This window comes from Hemicordylus capensis, chromosome 1 (genome assembly GCF_027244095.1).
Source record: "Hemicordylus capensis ecotype Gifberg chromosome 1, rHemCap1.1.pri, whole genome shotgun sequence".
Classification (NCBI taxonomy): domain Eukaryota; kingdom Metazoa; phylum Chordata; class Lepidosauria; order Squamata; family Cordylidae; genus Hemicordylus; species Hemicordylus capensis.
The window spans coordinates 198,390,458-198,410,368 of NC_069657.1; the positions used below are offsets into that span (position 1 = coordinate 198,390,458).

At 44.2% G+C, this 19,911-nt stretch overlaps 1 protein-coding gene across 13 annotated transcripts in view; it reads right to left on the reverse strand.

Annotated features, from left to right (window-relative positions):
* The window catches only part of LOC128332356 (dynein axonemal heavy chain 11-like), a 353,782-nt gene that overhangs the window by 222,384 nt on the left and 111,487 nt on the right, over positions 1–19,911 (reverse strand). For all 13 annotated transcript variants that reach the window (XM_053266643.1, XM_053266647.1, XM_053266645.1 and 10 more), the window contains 3 exons: positions 18,866–19,016; positions 13,221–13,352; positions 1,219–1,392 (listed from right to left, as the gene is read on the reverse strand). In XM_053266643.1, coding sequence (XP_053122618.1) covers positions 1,219–1,392; positions 13,221–13,352; positions 18,866–19,016 — 457 coding nt within the window. The remainder of the gene's footprint in view (positions 1–1,218; positions 1,393–13,220; positions 13,353–18,865; positions 19,017–19,911) is intronic.

A 19,911-nucleotide genomic window follows, 5' to 3' on the forward strand; every position in this document is an offset into this window, starting at 1 on the left:
TTGTCTCCCTTATTGTCACCTTGCATTTCTTTTGCCAGAGTTTGTGTTACTTTCTGTTCTCTTTGTTTGGGGAGGCCTTCCAATTTCAGAAGGAAGTCTTCTTCTCCTTTATGGCTTCCTTGACTTTACCTGTTAGCCATGGTGGCATCCTCCTGGACTTAGTGATACTTCCCCCCCTTTTTGGTATACATTCTAACTTGGCTTCTAGTATTGTGGTTTTGAGTTAACTCCATGCATTCTGGAGTGAAGTGACTCTTCCTGATTTTCCCTTTCAGGTTTTTTTCCACCATACTCCTCATTTTGGAGAAGTTTCCTCTTCTGAAATTCAAAGTGTCTATGTTAGACTTCCTTGGTGATTCTCTACACACATGTATGCTGAATCTGATCGCACTATGTTCACTGTTCCCTAAGGGGTCCATGACACTGACATCACACACCAGGTCCTGGGTGTCACTCAGAATTAAGGTTGCCTTCTCTCTGGTTGGTTCCAAGACCAACTGTTCTAGGTTCACATAGAACCTAGGACATAGGTTCTTAAGATACACATAGATAAAATCTTCTGCTTCTGAAATTTTCCATATACTTTGTCCAGTTATGGTGACAAACATTCAATAATGTGCCAGTACAGGTGACACGTTCCTGGCTACATGATTCAAAGGGGGACTTGCCAAGTGCCTCTTGTGACGTATTTCGCAACATTCCTTTTGATCTTCCTTTATGCTGTACACATGCTCCAAATACTTAGTTTAAACTAATATAAACAGTACAAACTTAGTTTAAAGGGTAGTTTACTGTTTGGAGTGCATGCAGAGCTGCCGTTTCCCCAACACACATTCCCAACACACACACACACACACACACACGCACGCACACACACACATACTCTAAAGGGACATGCTAGGAAGGCATTGGGATGTCTGCAGATGACATCACAATGGGTATGCTTGTGGCACTTCCCCTTTCTAATAGCATGGCCAGGGAATGCATCATCTCGACTGGTCCAATGTCTAACAAAGAAACACTTGCTACATAAATTATTTCATAATAGCAATGTTTTTCCCCCCATTGGCACAGCATTTCTTCTATTGTGACACTGCTTTGATAATTAGCAACACTTGAACTTCAACTTGTTATGCACTTTATGTTCTCCATAATCCAGTCATAATTATCCAGAAATGTGCTGCTTCTCTCATTACTAATTGCACTAGATCATCCTACCTGGAGAGGGACATCTGGTTCCATTTCAATGCCTGGAATTTTCTCACTCCACAAAGTAAATTTTTTTGTATCAGGGTCAATGAAGTAATCAAAAACTGTCCCTTGGGAAGGAAATTTTATTGTTCGCATTTCTTTGATCCACCACCTACTAAACTCCATGCGATAATCAATTAGCTGAAAAACAGAACAAAGGAAAGCCAAAAGTGAAAAGCTTTGAGAGATGTGTTAGCTTCACTCTCAACAGCAAGTGGGAATGGCAACCCTGGAAGTTACAAGAACTCTGAGATTTAAAGTACTTTCACTAACCTTTAAGGAGATTTAAGGTATGGGAAATAGTTCAGAAATGGCAGTAACCTTTTAACCTTGAGGTTTTAAAGACTGCCCACTTTTTGACAATGAAAAATACTAACACGATAGCTGCTTGCATGAAAATTTCTTGCTGTATGCATGGAGTTATATAACCAACTTAGGAAACTGGCCATAGAATGTTTCAGCTCAACTATATGAGTACAAAAATGCCCGGATTCATGTTATGAAATGCCTGGGTTCATGTTAGCATCGGAACATCCAGTGAATCAAAATGCAAGATCACTATGTATGTTTAGCCTCCACAAGCCAGTAGATAGCCACTTTCAAGAGACCAGTTGCCTAGTTTGCTCATTTGCTTAGAACGAAATGAGATCAGTCACTTCATCATCCAGTGTTGTCAAAAACCTGCGTTTACAGCTGATGTTAATAAGTATGCAGTAGGGAAAAGTACTAGAATCTTTCAGGCCCATCCTAGCATCCTGACATGTTCTTCCTGAAAGCAATACAGGTGGCCCTCATTATCCACAGTCCCAGCACCCAGTCCCAGCACACATGGTTTCATGTATCTGTGATCGGGCAGTATAGACTCGCCCTCATTATCTGCAGTACAGCATTACGAGTATTCACGGTTTTTGATGGTGTGATTCTATCCTTATATGGTCCTGCACGTGCTCATGGGTATGGAGGAGGATGGAGGAGTGCTTTGGTCTGCATGTTTAGAGTTCTTTGTGATTCAAAAAGACATGTTTAAGAGCATTTGGCAGCCTTGGGTAACCTTTGGTGTCCTTAGGGAACCATTGAGAGCTTTTAGGAGCCATTGCTCTAGAGCTTTTAGAGCCTTTTTGGAGATATTTCCGTGAAGCCTTTGCAAGCCTGTGGGAGCCCGTGGGAGCCTTTCTTGAGCCATTCCTGTGGAGCTTCTTGGTGGAGCCTCTTGCAGAATTGTGCAGCTGTGATAAGGTGCTAATTATAATTTTAATACAGTTAATCTTAATTTTGATGAAATTATTTTAATTAAAAATTCAAATCAAAATTTTAATTTTAATCTTGGTAATTAATTATAGTACTGGACTGTATAACTGTAGTTAATTCAAACTCAAATTTAATTATCCATTAAAATTTGTTTTAAATACTGTACTGTACAGTACCCATTAAAATTGATTTTAAGTATCCATTGAAATTTGATTTTTAATACTGTATCAAAACTTGATCTCAAGTACTGTACTATATCCATTGAAAATTAATTTTAAGTATCCATTGAAAATTGATTATTAATTATCAGTAACAGTACTGTATTGTACTGTACCGTGTGTGTGTGTGTGTGTGTGTGTGTGTGTGTGTATTTGTTGGGGGGTATCTGGCACAATTACTGTACTCTTTTTCATTGTACAAAATTTTCTTCCTCCACAGTCAAAATGAGCAAGCTCACAGCAGAGATCTCTGTTGAGGGGAGTAGCATAAGGTCTTGCAAAGTGTTGCCTTTGAGGGAGAAGGTGAAGCTGCTGGACATGTTGGCTCGTGGGGACAGGCAGCATCCATTACACATCATTATGGCATCAATGAGTCCACTGTCTACGCCATCAAGAAAAGCGAAGCCAGTATCCGTGCGAGGGTGGTGTCCAGCACATCTCAGAAACTTAAGGTGGCGTTCCATCCATGCAATCTCCACATGGAATGGATGGGAAAGGCCCTCAGTTTGTGGATAGAGGACTACGTTCAGAGGAATGTACCACTGAGTGGATCAGTCATTTGTGAGAAAGTGCTGCAGTTCTACAAGTGGTTTGCAGCACAAGGTGATCAAGCAGTGCAAACATCTGAAAGTGTTGAGCATGGTTTCCAGGCAAGCAAGGGCTGATTTGAAAGATTTAAGCACTGCTACAGCCTCCACAATGTCAAGCTGGCAGGGAAAGTAGCATCAGCGGGCTACAAGGCAGCACAAAGATTTCCAGCAGAGTTCCAGCAAGTGATTGAGTCTGGAGGGTACAGGCCTGAGCAGGTCTTCAATGCTGATGAGACAGACCTGTTCTGGAAGCAGATACCATCCCGCTCCTTCATCAGCAAAGAAGAAAGAACTGCTCCGAGTTTTAAGGCAGCCAAGGACCACCTCACTCTGCTGGTATGCAGCAATGCTGCCGGGAACTGTGTAGTCAAGACCAGGCTCCTGTACTGAGTGCAGAACCTTCATGCCCTGAAAGAGAAGAATAAAAACCAGCATCCCGTCTTCTGGAGAGCCAACAGAATACCATGGGTGACTGCAGCGCTTTTCTCTCATGAGGTGCAGAGATATCTGGTCTCCAAGAACCTGGCCTTCAGAGGCCTCCTGGTCCTTGACAATGCCCCAGTCCATCCTGAGACCCTACAGTTCACACACATGAACCTGGAGATTGCCTTCTTGCTGCCCAACACTATCCCTTGATTCAACTGATGGATCAAGGTCTGATCATGACTTTCAAGTTGCACTGTACTTGCTGCACCTTCAGGAGGATGCTAGATCTCATGGAAGATAGGAACATAGGAACATAGGAAGCTGCCATATACTGAGTCAGACCATTGGTCTATCTAGCTCTTTATTGTCTGCACAGACTGGCTGTGGGTTCTCCAAGGTTGCAGGCAGGAATCTCTCTCAGCCCTATCTTGGAGATTCCAGGGAGGGAACTTGGAACCTCCTGCTCTTCCCAGAGCGGCTCCATCCCGAGGGGAATATCTTACTGTGCTCAGACTTCTAGTCTCCCATTCATATGCAACAAGGGCAGACCCTGCTTAGCTAAGGGGACAAGTCGCGTTTGCTACCACAAGACCAGCTCTTCTCTTTGATGAGAGGATGATCCCTCTTTGTCAGTCGGTGATTGCTAGAGGAGTTACAGCATCACAGACTTAATTTAGACTATCATGGCATCCCTTGCAGAGATCAAATCCCACACATGGAACACAGACAGGAAGAAGTTGTGGCCTGGAGCAATCACCTCTGTTGCAGCCATTCCCTCAGTAGCTGATGAAGTGGAGTGGATCACCCACCTTGTGTGCACTGTTGGTGGAGAAGGCCTGGAAGACACTGAGCCACAGCAGGTGGAGGAGCTCCTCCAATCCCATCAGGAGGAGCTGACAGAGGAAGAATTGGAAGACATCATCCAGGCAGCTCCTGAGAGTGAGGAAGAGGAGGAGAAAGAGGAAGAGATGCATGCCAAGCCCTTCACCATAAAGAGGCTGTCTGAGATTCTGTAGCTGGGGACTGCCTTGCCCAACAACGTCTTCGAACTTGATCGAAGCATCAAGTTCAAAAGGCATCTGGAGGCTGTTTTGCAACCCTGTAAGGAAACTTACCAGGCTCTGCAAAGCAAGGGGAAAGGTGCATTGGTTCCAGTTACCGTGAAGGCTTCTTCTGGTTGTAGTTGCCAGGGACATCTCATGGGTTATCCCCCCCACTAGCTCTGAGACAGGACAGATCTGATTGGAAGAAAGAAATGACACGCCCACTCGGGGCTGAGGGGGATAACCCCGCCCCAGTTCTTTTGGCCAAGCTGCATAACAAGTGAGAAGGAAAAACAGATAACAGAGTAACAGCAGCAAACAGGTAAAACATTACAAACGCATAAGCGAGCAAAAACGTGCTCCCTACTGAGTCCCAGGACTCCCTGAGATACAGAGGAAAACCTTGATCAGGAAGAGGCGAGAGGTGCCAAACTGGGTGGGTCAAGATGTCCCTGGCAACAACCACCAGAAGAAGTCTTCACAGAAAGTGGAACCAATGCTCCTTTCTCGGTTGCTGTTGCCAGGGACATCTCATGGGACATACAACAGCTTGGCCAAAAATGGGCAGGAGCGCCCTCGCCTATTCCTGAGGAAGGAACTGCTGGAGGACTCTCCTGCAGAAAGCAGCCTGGAGTGCAGCATGGGGATCTATTTTGTAATGCCTGGTTAAAGTTGACAGGACAGACCAGGTAGCAGCTCTGCAAATGTTCTGCACTGGCACATTAGAAGAGAAGGCTGCAGTGGTGGCTGCTGCTCTGGTGTAGTGTGCCATGATGTGGGTAGGCGGTGTTATGTGCTGAGTGTCATATGCCATAACAATGCATGCTTGTATCCACCAAGCGATCGTCAAAGAAGTGACAGCCAATCCCACTGAGCGCGGATGGAAAGATATGAACATTGCATTCGTGTTACGAAAAGACGCAGACCGCCCAATGTATTTCTTCAGGCATCTACGCACATCCAACTTGTGCCATAACTTCTCCCTCTTGTAGACTGGGTGAGGACAAAAGGATGGCAAGAAAACATCTTGTGACTGGTGGAAAACTGAGGAAACCTTTGGGCTAATGAAAGGGTCTGGAATCAGCCGAACAGCCTCTTTTTGAAAAACGCCAAAAGATTTGCCAATAGATAACCCTCTCAGCTCTGATATTTGTCTGGCTGAAGTTATGGCTACCAAAAAAGCCAATTTAAAAGACAAAAGCTTGATTGGAATAGTAGAGATGGGCTCGAACAGTGGGTGTTGGGGTGCTCTAAAGACCACATGTAGATTCCATGTCGGAAATCTGTGTATGACTGGATAACAGAGTCACCCCTCTTAAGACTCTCTTAAGGTGTAGATTGGACTGGAGAGAGTTCTTTGATCCTCCAGAAATGAGTCCTATCAAGGAAGCTGCCTGGCACTTCAAGGTGTTTGGCTTTAGACCCTTTCCCAGGCCTTCCTGAAGGAACTGCAGGAGTTGCTTGAACGTGGCAGTACCCCGGGAATGGAGTGGCGGGAAGACCAACGCAGAAAAGCCCGCCAGGTATATTGATATATACGATTAGTGGATGGCCTGTGCGATGCTAGCATGGTTTGGAGGACACTTTCCAAGCACCTGAACTGGCTCAGGAGTCGCCGCTCAGTTTCCAGGCAATTAACCTTAACCAGCTTGGGTTGTGGTGATACATGGGTCCTTGAGATAGAAGGTCGTGGCTGACTGGCAGTTCCCACGGCGGCTCTGAGGCCAGGTGCAATAGCTCTGAGAACCATGGCCTTCTGGGCCAGAACGGCACTATGAGAATGACTTGTGCCCGAAGAAGACACACCCTCCTTAGAACCCTAGCCAGCAAAGGAGTCAGAGGATAAGCGTATAACAGACCTTTTGGCCATGGGCTTGATAGTGCGTCTACTGCTACTGCCTCCTTGCAAGGAAATCTGGTTATATAGTCCTTCAACTGTGCATTTTTTGGAGTTGTGAATAAATCAATTATAGGGTTGCCCATTTGCCTTGTGATTTGTTTGAACATTAGTGGATTCAAATACCATTCCCTGGGATGAAGGTCTTCTCTGCTGAGCCAATCCGCTACCAGATTCAGTTCTCCCTTGACATGATGAGCTGTTATGGAGTTTATGTTTATCTCCTCCCAGGAGAGTAGAATTGCTTCCTGGTGTAGGGACTTGGAGCGGGTCCCCCCTTGACGATTCACATGGGCTTTTGCAGTGGTGATGTCCGTTTTTATCAACACATGGCAACCCTGCACCGTGGTCTGAAAAGCTTCCAGGGCCAGATGGATGGCCCGTAGCTCCCACCAATTTATGCTGTGTTGTCTCTCCTGTTTGTCCCACCAACCCTGCGCCGAGAGGCGAAGGCAGTGCGCCCCCCAGCCCCTGTCGCTCATGTCCATAGTCACTATGAGCCTTGGAGGGTACAAGAATTCCCTCCCTTGGAAAAGGTTGTTCGGGTTCAACCACCAGTGGATGGACTTCTGAAGCCGAGTTGGTATAGACAGCCACAACCTTTTCTTTAGTGCAATGGCATCCTGATGAGGAAGCAGGAACCATTGAAGAGGGTGTAAATGTAGATGTGCCCAAGGGACCACCTCTATCGTTGCCACCATGAGCCCTAGCACCTGAGTTAGGGATGCCACTAGTGTTGTCGGAGATGCTAGAACACTTCTTATCTCCTGTGTGATTGTCATGAACCGATCCCATGGTAAGAAGAGACGATCTTTGACTGTATTGATTACTACGCCCAGATGGCGAAGATGGTAGCTCGGAGTTAGCTGGCTTTTCAGATGATTTATTATGAAGCCATGGCGTTCCAGTTTTGAGATGGTAAGTGCCAGGTCTAGTTGAGTTTCCTGCAGGGAGCGCAACTGTACGAGCAGGTCGTCCAAATATGCGAAAAGATGAACCCCGAGTAGTCAAAGATGTGCCACCAAGTGTGCTAGTACCTTGGTGAACACTCGGGGTGCGGAAGACAGCCCGAATGGGAGTGCGGCGTACTGAAAATGGCGTCCTGCGTATTTGAAACAAAGCAATTTCCTGCTTTCCAGATGTATCGGAACATGTCAGTACGCTTCCTTCAGGTCGATAGATGCTATGAAATCCAGGTATTGTAGGGCCTCTGAGTCCGATCTTAATGTCTCCATGCGGAAGCATTCCCGCTTGACCGACTTGTTTAAAAATTTTAAATCCAGCACCGCACTTCTAGTCCCATCCTTTTTTGGGATGGTGAATAGAATAGAATAGATGCCCCCTCCGTCCTGAGAGGTTGGAACTGGTTCCACCGCCCTGATTTCTGTAAGATGATGAATGGCTTGCAACATCATGGAATGTTTTGTCCATGATTGAGATCTTGGAGTGGGCAGGAACCTGGGGGGGAGGGGCATCCAGTTCTATTCTGCAGCCGGTTTGGATCACTTTTAGAACCCAATTGTCTTTCACAGAAGATTCCCAGGCGGAAAGTAACTTTGTCAGGCGGCCTCCTAGTTGAATTATCGGTGAGTCATTGTTGAGGCTTTGGCTTAGCTTGCGCTGATTGCTGTCTGAAATGACCTGGCCTTTTATAGAAAAAGTGTTGGTGACCCCAAGGACCTCTCTGTTGTCTATTGCCTCTGTCCTGGCCCCTAAAGGGCCACAAACCCTGAAAGGGCTGAAACTGCTCAAAGTTCCGCCTAAAGGGGGGTGGTCCGATTTATAGGCCGCTGATGGCATAGTCTTGCATTTATCATTTGACTCAACGAGGACGTCCTTTAGGGCTTCCTCCTCAAAAGGTTTTGTGGCGTCATAAGGCACTGCCGTAAGATTATTCTTGGAAGTGCTGTCCACTGACCAATTCTTCAACCACAGCTGACACCGCCCCAAGACAAATGCCTCAGCCACTCAAGAAGAGTACCCAATAGAATCCAAAGTGGCATCTGCTATAAAAGCCTATGCTTTCTGTAACTTGACTAATTGTTGCCTCAATTTAACGGTATCTGAGGGTGGATCGTTTAACAAATCATCTAACCACAGCAAGGAAGCCTGTGCTGCCATGGATGCCACTGCTGCAGCTCTAGTAGACTGGGCAGAATTATCATGCGTCCGCTTAAATGCCAACTCAGCTTTTTTGTTGGCTGGGTCTTTCAAGGTGACCTCGCCCTCCCTTGGGACAAGGGAATTTGACACCAATTGTGCAATGGGCGCGTCTGTGCAAGGAGTTTTCAATAGATCAGAAGCTTCTTTCTGAAATGAGTAGAAACAGTTAGATACAGACAATGGCTTTCTATTTGCCACTGGCAGCAGCCACTCCTGCTTCACTACCTCAGCAAATAGGTGAGGCAAAGGTAACAGCATGTCCTTTGGTTTTGCCCTTGGAAAAACCCAATCCCCTTTTCCAGAAGTACTAGTCTCAGGACTTGAGTTGTGGTGAAGTCCTGTGGCCTTTATGACCCTAGACATAAGGGGGTTGAAGTCTTCAGCTACAAATAACCTTTGAGATACAGAGGCATTATCATTGTCCTCCCCCGCTGACCATTCCACTTCTTCCCTGTCAGGGAGCTCAGGATCCCGGGGCAAGGCCTTGGGTCTGGCAGTGGCATCCTCCACATCAGAAAGTAAAGAATGAGAGGGTAATGTCCCAGGCTTTCCCACAGGTCTGGGGTTTAGTGGCTTCAGGTCCCCAGAGACATGGTCAGATATACCAGAGGAATGTGCACCTGCGTGAAGACCTCTTTTATTCTGAGCAAGCTTCTTTTAAGATGCTTTTGCTTGGCCTTGACTTTTTTAGGGAGAGGGCTAGTGGAATCACTAGAGGAGAAACTATCAGAGGGAGATGGGTCCCTTTTCCTTTTCCTATAGCTTTTCTTGTCCTTTTTAGCAGGCCTGATCTGCTGAATTGTGTCAATAATCACATTTTTGAACCAGGCCTGCCATTCGGGTGGTAGTTTTGGGAATGGAAGTTCCAGGAGTGGAGGAAACCCAATCCCCAACCGTCACTCGAGACTCCCCTGTTAACTCCCTGGATATAGCCTCTCTGCCTGAAGGACCTGCCGAAAGCTGTTTCAGTTCATCCAAAATGGCGGCTTCACCCTCCTTTCACGCCATTTTTGCTGCCTCAGCCACCAACTTGCTCCTGCTGCGCTCCTGGGCCTCCGAGATCTCCTGTATTTCCACCTCACAGGGAGGAGGATTCGCGATGGGCAGCCTTAAAAACGCAACCTAGCCGTGATGCAAGTGGCCGGAACTCTGGATGGCTGTGTGCCGGGCAGCTGATAAGTGAGTCTTGCGGCCCTAAGGCAGGAGACTTGACGTGGACCTGGTGGCAAACGGTGCGGGCGGATCCAAGGCAGCCATCGCCGACGCAGATACAGGCGACTGCTTAGTGGCCGTTACTGCTGTTGAGGGCGAGACAGGTGGCAATTTAGCGGCTGTTACCGCTTCAAGTAAAGAGGCTTGTTCTGGCGTGGGAGCGCCGAAGGGTTTAGAAACACCCAGGCCAAATGCCTCTTGGTGCGTTCCTCTGGGCACTAACACTGTTCTTCCCCTATGCCTGCACTCCATACAACAGAGGAAGGAGAGGAGAGGAGAGGAGAGGGTGGAGGGTGGAGGAGCGAAGAGAAAAGCCGACAGAAGGGTGTGTGTGTGTTTTTAACACACACACACACACGAAGTCAAAGGAAGGAGAGTATAGCAAAGAGTGGTAGAGTTATTGAGGAAAATAGAAGTCGTACGTTGAAAAAGATCAGAGAAGAAAAATACTGCTGCCTGTAGCTAGGTGAGGACAGAAAGAACTGGGGCGGGGTTATCCCCCTCAGCCCCGAGGGGGTATGTCATTTCTTTCTTCCAATTATATCTGTCCTGTCTTAGAGCTAGTGTGGGGGGAGGAATAATCCATGAGATGTCCCTGGCAACAGCAACCGAGAACCAAAGGGGAAGCAAAAGACCATCACCAGCTACTTTAAAAAGGTAGCTATATCCACCATCACTGTGGAGTCATCATCGGAAATCAACACCTCCATTTTCCTCAGCTTTGAGGAGGAAGAGTATTCATTCATTCATTCGATTTCTATACCGCCCTTCCAAAAATGGCTCAGGGCAGTTTACACAAAGATATAACAAACAAATAAGATGGAACCCTGTCCCCGATGGGCTCACAATCTAAAAAGAAGCATAAGATAGACACCAGCAACAGTCACTGGAGGTACTGTGCTAGGGGTGGACAGGGCCAGTTACTCTCCCCCTGCTAAATAAAGAGAATCACCACGTTAAAAGGTGCCTCTTTGCCAAGTTAGCAGGGGTAGTATGACGATGATGGCGATACCAGCATCAGGCCTGCCTCTGCTGGGCCTGGTTCTGCTACTTGACCTGTGCTCCAAGCAGAAGACTGGAGCTGGGGTGCTGCAAACTCCAGCAATGGAGTGAAGGAACTTCCCGGTTTTTGAAATTTGATTTTTTGCTGCTGCAAGCCAGAGACTGGAAAGAGAGATAGAGTGCTGGAAACTCTGGCTGTGGAGTGAAGGAACTCCACTGCTTTTTAAACTTGATTTTTGCTGCTGCAGGCCAGAGACTGGAGAGAGATAGCATGCTGCTAACTCCAGCAGAAGAGCAGCAGAGTGAAGGAACTCTCCTGTGTGTATTTACTTGAACTGGATCCAATTCTGTGCTGCCTCTTTGGCCAACCCACCAACCAATCAGGGGTTTGTGCTGCTACATGTTGGACTTCAACTGTGGGGTGGTGAAACTTCACAATTATATATTACTGGATGAGCTAGGGGCCACTGCTGGAGCACCAGGAGAGTGGTAGAAGTGAGGAGGCCAAGGTAAAGGGCTATGCTCTATCCTTATTTCCACATCCCCCCTGGTTTTTTTTTTTTTTTTGGTGATTTTTCTGTCATTTTCCAGGGATCTGAAACCTAATCCCCCAATTCCCATTGACTGAAGGTTTCATTATTCATGCTTTCATTATCTGCAATTGTAGGCTGGAAAGGAACCCCCACGAGTAACAAGGGCCACCTGTAATGCCCATCAGACTCCTGCAGTCAAGGTGCACTGGATTTTGATGCTTACAATATCTGTAGGAGTGGTGTGACATGGTCCAGTCTTTTCTCATCTTTTTTTGCATGTCCCCAGTATCCTCACAAGATATTAAAAATAAGGAACTCCTGAGGGATACTGTCTTATTTAATTTCACTGTGCATATGGAGTGGGTAGCCATCTCCAAATGACCCAAGCCCGAAGTCCATGCCCTAGTTTGGAATGAAATAGGTTAGTGAGGCCAGCCTCTTCATCATCATCCAGCATTAAGTACAAAAACGTGCTATCACAGCAAATGCTAATTATTATGCTTGTACTAATGCAGGTAGTAAAAGTAGTATTTCATTGGAAAGTATAGTGATTGAGAAGAGGAACTCAACAGATTTCTTGGGCATATCACCATAAGGAGAACAGTCATGAGCAATTCAGCAGGAAAAGTTACTTCCTACTGGAGAAGACATCAGGGAGATGAGATCTGGCAGACAGAGAGACTTTGGACTTCCCATGCTCCTCTTTCAGAACTTAAAAAAAGTAAAAACCAGTGTGAAGTAAGATGGTGGCTCACAGCTAGAAGATTAAGGGCCCCCTGTGGTAGTATTGCCTTTCCTTGGAAAGATAAGAAGTGAAAACTGTAAAGGAGGTGATGAAGTAGCCATATAACAAAAACTGCTATGCAGTCTAATAGTTTTTGCAGGTTTTACTCCATTTTTAATTGGATCAGATTGATTTAGAAATGCCCGATAGGCCTGATCCAATCGAATCTGAGACAAGGGTATCCAATACACCCTGTATCAAAACAGATTGGATCGGTGGGGGCCTTACTTGTCGGCAACAATTTGGGCTCTACTTCCTAATTTTTCTTGGAAAAGCTGCTGCTGCCCTATGAGGGTAACCTTTTTAAAAAACAAAACAAAACAGTAATGCATTGAGATAATGCAACATCATAACATTGCTTCCTTCACCAAAACTTTATGGTCTGGCTGCCAGGGAAGAAGGCAGAGTTTTTAAACTCCACAGCAACAGCTTTTTCAAGTAACAAGGAAGGAAGGAGGGTCTGCTGTGTAGCTGGCAGAAAAAGCCTCTAATGCATTGCTTCAGTTCTTTGCAGGTACCTCCCCACTTGGTGCATTGGCAAACAAATCTGATTGGATCGGATTCCAATCCCAATCATGGAAGAGCCCTAATAGATACCCATTTTAAAATGAGTGTTTTCAATGTTATCATTGTGGTCTGATAGAAGGAAAAGATCCACATCAGGTGACACTGAACATCTTTACTGCTAAGCAATTTAGGCCAGGGCAGAATATCTATTTATATAGAAGACATGTAAATTTAGAGATATTATATGTTCATTCCCTCTATCCTTTCTTTCTCATTGATTCAACTAGCTATCAAACTTTAAGAGAATGCCAAAATACAGTATCTTTCCTCCAAACCAGTCACTCACCTGATCTTGGAACAAAGCACCACCAAAAGCCCATACACTTGCAAATACAAAATATATTTCGTAGAGTTCACGAGGAGAGTCTGGGGGCGTATTCTCTGGGGTCAGGAGACAATCCAGTAATGCACACAAAGTCTCCAGTAAAAAGAAGGAAAAAGAATAAAGAGATTTAAACAGAATCCCCACAGCCTCTATTCATTAATATAATAATAATAATATAATTAATAATAATTATTATTATTTCTGCTTCTATAGCTTCCACTATCCAGCTGTAATAGAATAGTCTTTTAAAACACCAATTTAGTCTCACATAACCATTGTGAGGTAGTTATAATTACTTTATTACAGAGAGAGTTAAACAGAAGAATAGGCAAGTTAAAGGACTTGGGTGTGTGTGTGTGGGGAAGACACACAAAACCAGAGCAATTATGTGAAAAAGAGTCCAGGAAACTGCCCCAAAGTAGGCAACAATCCACTGTCCCTTGAGTAAGAGACATTAATGATAAATGTTTTAAATAAATAATAATAAATAAATGTTCCAGTAATATATCAGGCACACCTGAGCAACGCCTCAAAAATCTGAAAAGCTGTTAGCCTGAGTGGGAGGAGCGTTTGACTTGGGGTGCAATCCTATACTTTAAAAAAAATGTTCAGGTGGCCTAGGATCTGGAGTAAGCCACTTTCTACTAGTGGAACTTAAGATACGCCTCCACTATCACCACTATTCTCACACAACTGGGTCACTACATTGGAGTATCTGCATTGCCAGTGTACTAGTGGCCAGAAGGAATCCCAAAATGGACATGAGGATATCATAGGCAGGATGGGGGACTTATACCAAATCATGTTTATGCAGACTCTGGACATGCCCCCACAACACTGTAATGTTATGCTGACGCCAGACGTTGCGTAAGTCAAAAAGCAGCCATTGAAATAAATGGAGAGTAAAAACACATTGACCACCCCCACCTCCTGCTTCACCCATTCTGCCACAATGGAGTATAGGATTCAGGGAACTTCTGCATGAAATCACAGCATACCTACTCCATAAACTCTGACACAAAACTCCTACTACATAAACTCGGATAGGGAAATCATAACTCAGATTATAGGTTTCCTATACCTCTGTGGTCTTATGTGCACACTCAGAGCACAGGAAGGTGCTCTACTTTGGTGACAGGGACTATGGAGCAAAGGCACTTGGTGCAAAAAAGGGGACAACTTTGTACAAACTAGGGATGTGCATGAATCATTTTTTTAAAAATCTGACTTGAATTTGAATTTCAAATTTGAATCAATTTGAGCCTGTTTGGGCACATTTTTAACCAATCAGGGGCCTGAATGTTTTTTTTAAAAAAGGTGCCAAATGGCCCTTGAATCAAATTTGAATCAAATTTCAAAAAATCAATTCAAATTCAAATCTAATTGCCCTTTGAGGGGGTGATTTGATTCAAATTCGAGTCAAATCAGTTCAAATTTGAATCAATTTGCACATCCCTAGTACAAATAGCGGGCTGACCTTAGAATATAACTGGGGAGAACACCTTGCTAATGCTTGTCTTTTCAGACTCTCCTGCCTCAGGAGGACTCAACACATAAACACCTACCTGGAACTACAATTCTACCATCCCAACAGGGGGATGCAAGGTCAATGCAGCTCTGGCAGGTAAGCAAAGTGGGAGATGGGGGAGAATACCATGCCTCAAAGTATGAATCCTGCAAATGTCTCTCCCATCGTGTTGTCAACTGTCTGGGCTGAATTGTGCTGGCTAACCATTCCTTCTTCCCCCAAGAAGCAGGAGCAGTGTCTTTGAAGTAAGAAACATTGGAGAAGTATGGTCTCTGTGGGTGAATGCCAGGCATTGCACTCCAGCCATTGCTGCTGCTGGCCAAACACTCATGAGCCGTGCTATTGTTCAAAAACACAGCCTGGACACAAGGTGCTGAGCAAATGATCCCCACACATAGTTTTACTGCAACTCCCCAAAGGAGAGGGACAAGCATTACCTCAGTCACTGCACTCTCTCCTCCAACAGGGAGCAGGGTGGCTGGGGCTGGAGCATGCAAGGCTCTGCAGGATCACTCAGATGGCCCCATTTTCCTGTGTGTTTGACTGGTGTGCTAACAACATGAGGGGTGTCCCTATCCCTGTGACTGGTCACAGTGACCAATCCAGTCCCATCATTGGCATGGTGTCCCATGAATGGTGCACGCTGCAGGTCTTTCCATGGATGTTGAGGGAATGACTAGTGTGTTTGTATTTCTCTGTGGGTTTCTTTTAAACTCTTTTCTTCTCTCATCTTGTGCTAGACTTATTATTATGCACTTAAAAATGTTTATATACCATTTTTCAATAAATAAAGTTCTCAAAGCAGTTTACACAATAAAAGGTATGAAAAGAGAAGAATGTTTTAACTATCTCTAAAGGGCTCACACATAATCTAAAAGGTGAGTTAGTAAAGGATCCTGCCAACTTTAGGCCAGTATCACCAGGACACTGGCCTGAGTTTAGGATTGCCCAGTTACTAAGGTATTCCTACAGCTACCTTGAACTAACCACTAACCATACATTTACTCCGTACAGTGGAGTAGTACAGTGTTTTGACACATATCAACTGGATTAAGCAAATAAAAAACTGCTATCATCTAGCTCCTCAAGTTCCCGCAGGGTGATCTCTCAACTGATATGATCCCTCTATTGATATAATGTACTCAGAAACTCAACCTCCCCCCCACCACCACCGAATGCTTCTATAGGTCTCTCTCTGACCACCATGTAGCTAGCAGCTAGGGTATAGCTTTTTCTTATTATCATGTGTTTCTAAACGTAGTAGATTGATTTAAGGTTAAACTAATCTCCATACTTATCATTTACAAACTATTGCCCCTGAGACCGTTAGCTTTTGCTGTAATGGTGCATTTAGAGATTCCCCCATTAGTTGAGCATTCTAGGCACCCAGCTCTGTATCTGCTTGGGCTGCATGCAGCCTGAGCATACAACCCCGAACCTGGGATAAAGGGCATGTCCGTGCCCTTTAACCCAGATAAAAGCCTGGGGTAAATTCCTGGGCTTATGGGGGAGGCAGCGCCGGGATCGACTTCAATCCCGGCGCTTCACACAAGCAGCCAAACCCAGGCAGGGCCGCCCATGCCTGGGTTTGGCTGCTCATATGTGAACAGCCTTTATATGTAATAGATACTAGTTTCCTCCTAAGCCTGTATACTCAGACTTAGAAAAAGAGAAGCAAGTCTCTATGAGACCATGTTCAAGTTACAGGCTAGGCAGATTAGCACTGTCTGAAGCTATATAGTTACTATATTTTGAGGGTGGCTTTTGACAGCTGTAGATACTTGGCTCCATTCCCACATAATGGAGAAACATGAAGCTCAGAGGGGGCATGGCATCTCAGACTTGTCTGCTGCCCAGCTCAGGTCCAGGGCTCCAAATCCACCCTTTTGCATTTCCTCACAGCCAGTATTTCCAGATCCTTGCCTTGATCTACCATTGGAGAGACATCATCACTGTTGTAAACTACTTTCTGGTGCATGTTCTATAATAGCAATCTTTATTATTCAGTTAGGAAATCTTAAAAGATCATTTTTTTAAAATCCCCAATGTTCCTCACTACTTTTTGAGTGCTGATGTTTTATCTGAGCAATTGTGAAAAAAAGAATGTGGGTGGGTGGGTGGGGGATATCTCAACTTATCCAAACTTAAAGCAGGCTGTTCAAAAGACCCACATCTTAAATTCTTCAGTTTGGGGTTTTCTCTCTTGTACACAAATCACAACACTTTGTTTACATTTCCTGGTTTTGTTTTTCCCTTAAAAAATAATTTGATCCAGTCAGCTAAATAGATGTTAAACCAGAAACATCATCTAAAAATCATTTTAGAAAGAGTAACTTCTGCTTTCATTCAGAAATGCACGACATATTTTTTTAAATAATTCAACTTATGCAAAGGAGGGTTTTGTACTAATTATCATTATATCCCAGGTGCTCTATATGAGCACAGTATAAGCATCATATAGTAGTTTGCTAAAATTATTTCAGATCCCGCATATATTGGTCCAACTGCAGCTTTCTACACAACAGCAAATATTACTGCATTGATGAGCACAATTTTATCATCAACCAAAGTAGGAGTCCTCTTTGTAACAGGACACAGGGCAACATTCCCCTCTCCTCATTCTTAAATCTGTTACTATGCATATGAACAATAACATGAGTTTTCTACTTTCTAAAATAAATATCACAGAACCTGAAAACTGGAATCTGAGTAATAAAGCACATACATTCTTTACTTGAAAATGAAATAATCACCTATCTATACATCAAATGTGTAAATTCCTATAAAAAGATGAGAGACTACCCTGGTCATTAAAGAGCAGAAAACAAGTATGCATTACATCTTTTTTTATTATGAATTCTGATCCCTTGTTTAGAGCACTTCTCTACCTCCATGCAATTGCCCATGGGATTGTGTGGGGCTTCTGGTGGGCTTGTGAGTCACATGGAGGCACTGGTTGTATGAGCTTGTGCTTCCACATGGTGGGGGGAATGAATCATGATGTGCATGAGACACAATTAATGTGGATACGTAAATCACAATGGGTGTATATGCCCTTCCCTCTCCCACATAAAACAGGCACCTTCACAAAATCATATTTGGCTAATAAGAGAGGTGACAGCTCCATATGCTCATAGAATCATATGGAACTGTCACATTCCATAACACATGGAAGTCATGAAGTATATATGGATCTGCCTTCCATTCTTGATAACAAATTTTGTATTTTCTTTGCAAAGCCATAAGCACACCACTTGATATTTGTATCAACTTGTTGGCTTCACAACTCTGAATAATATGTGATGCATCTAATCAATAGCACAATTCCTAATGATTTGCACTGGAAATTTTTTTACAGTCTTTCAGTAAGTGTGTGTGTGCGCGCATGCGCACATATGTGCATGTGTGCATTTTTATCAAACAGTCTTGACTTTCTCTTCTGTAAATGCAGCTTTAGTAAGTATATGGTTATCACCTGCGTGCATAGGGTCACTGCAAGCACAATGAGCAACATTTGAAGGCAATGCTTATGAGCAGTAAGGGAAGTGACACATATTCCCTTAATTCCATATTGCTAATTGTGCATTGACTTCAAATGCATAATGCTGAGAAAAAATGTCAATGCAGGCTGAAAAATCTCCAAAGGGATTTTGGAAATCTGCCCTGAATAAGGCTTTTTCTGAAAAATAATATATTCATGAGCTATGCAAAAATTGATAGGTTATGAAAATGCTTGCTGGTTACACTGCAGTCTTCAGTGTAATTTGACTCTAGTGTAGTCTTCTTTATTTGTCTCTAGTATAGTCTTATTTGACTCTAGTATGTTGTCTTCTCTATTCCAATGAGATACATGCATCAGAGGACAGTATCCACAGGCTGTCTTCAATCCTAATTTAGGGGTAAACTGAAATAAGAATTGTGTCTGTTTTGTTGTTACTTGAATCACAAAAGATTAACCATTGAACCATGCTGTGATTATAATGAAGTTCCTTCACACTAGCTCTGCATACTTGAACACTCTCAAAATCACAGCTCAGGAAGAGTGGCAGATTGAAGATCCAACAACAGTTGTTGTTACCTGTACCATGCTGTTCTCAGGAACCGGAGTGATGGTTTTCAAGCTGCATCGGACTTGCTCCAAGCAGAATGGAACATATTTGTCAAAGAGGATGGTTAGGTTTGCTCTTTCAGACTGTGCTTTGCGAGTTTCGATCCAGCTAGACACATATCTATGAGAACATAATTATTATACGTTTTTTGGAATTTTTTTTTGTTTCATTCATTAAGGCTGAAAGTGGGGTTATGAGTAAAGAGTGGTGTTATGTCCTCAGCTTTGAGTGTAGTGATGGGAAGGATTTGAGGGAGGACTAGCCCTCACTTAGAGCAACTGCTGGGAGGATGGGCCTTTCTTAATAAGGGGGAAAGCCTGGGAAAAATCAAAACAGAAGGACCAATCCAGAGGACTGGGTGGGAATTACACACACAGCCATCTATTGAAGAAGAGAAAGCTTTGTTCTGTTAGTTCTGACCCAGGAGTGCCATGAGGAAGCAGCAGGCTGAGAACTGCTGGAGAAATGGGAAGGCCACAGCCTGTGAGTAATAAGTTAGGGACCAGTTCAGTTAGATGTGTGAGGTAAGTTATTTTCTTTATGGTATTGCTTGAAATCTGAGTTGCCTGGTTAATAAAAATGTTCTTTTACAATCTGCTTTATGAAGAAACAATTATTGTTATTGCATATAGTTCTTTTTCTTTTAACCTAATAATAAACCCTTGTTGGTGAAGTGTGCTACTCTTCATTTTGGGTCTGACATAGTCACATGCCTTTGTAGGTCTAAGACTTCCCAGCCCTTCTAGGGAGGGTTTTGCCACTTTAATCTCCCTCAGGAATCTTATGTGGAAAGAGTGGATTTGTCCCACATTAAAATAAAGTGGATGATGGCAGCCTTTTTGAATCCCTTAGGATTCATCCCAGTGAACTACCCCCTCCTCCTCTGGCTCTGGTAGGAGTCATGACAATGAGGCTGAGAAATATTGCTATTTAGACACCCCCAACCACACGTCAACAAAGTTTTTCTGTCTGGAGTTTCAGAACCCCTGATCAAGGATTCCATCCCACTCCCTCT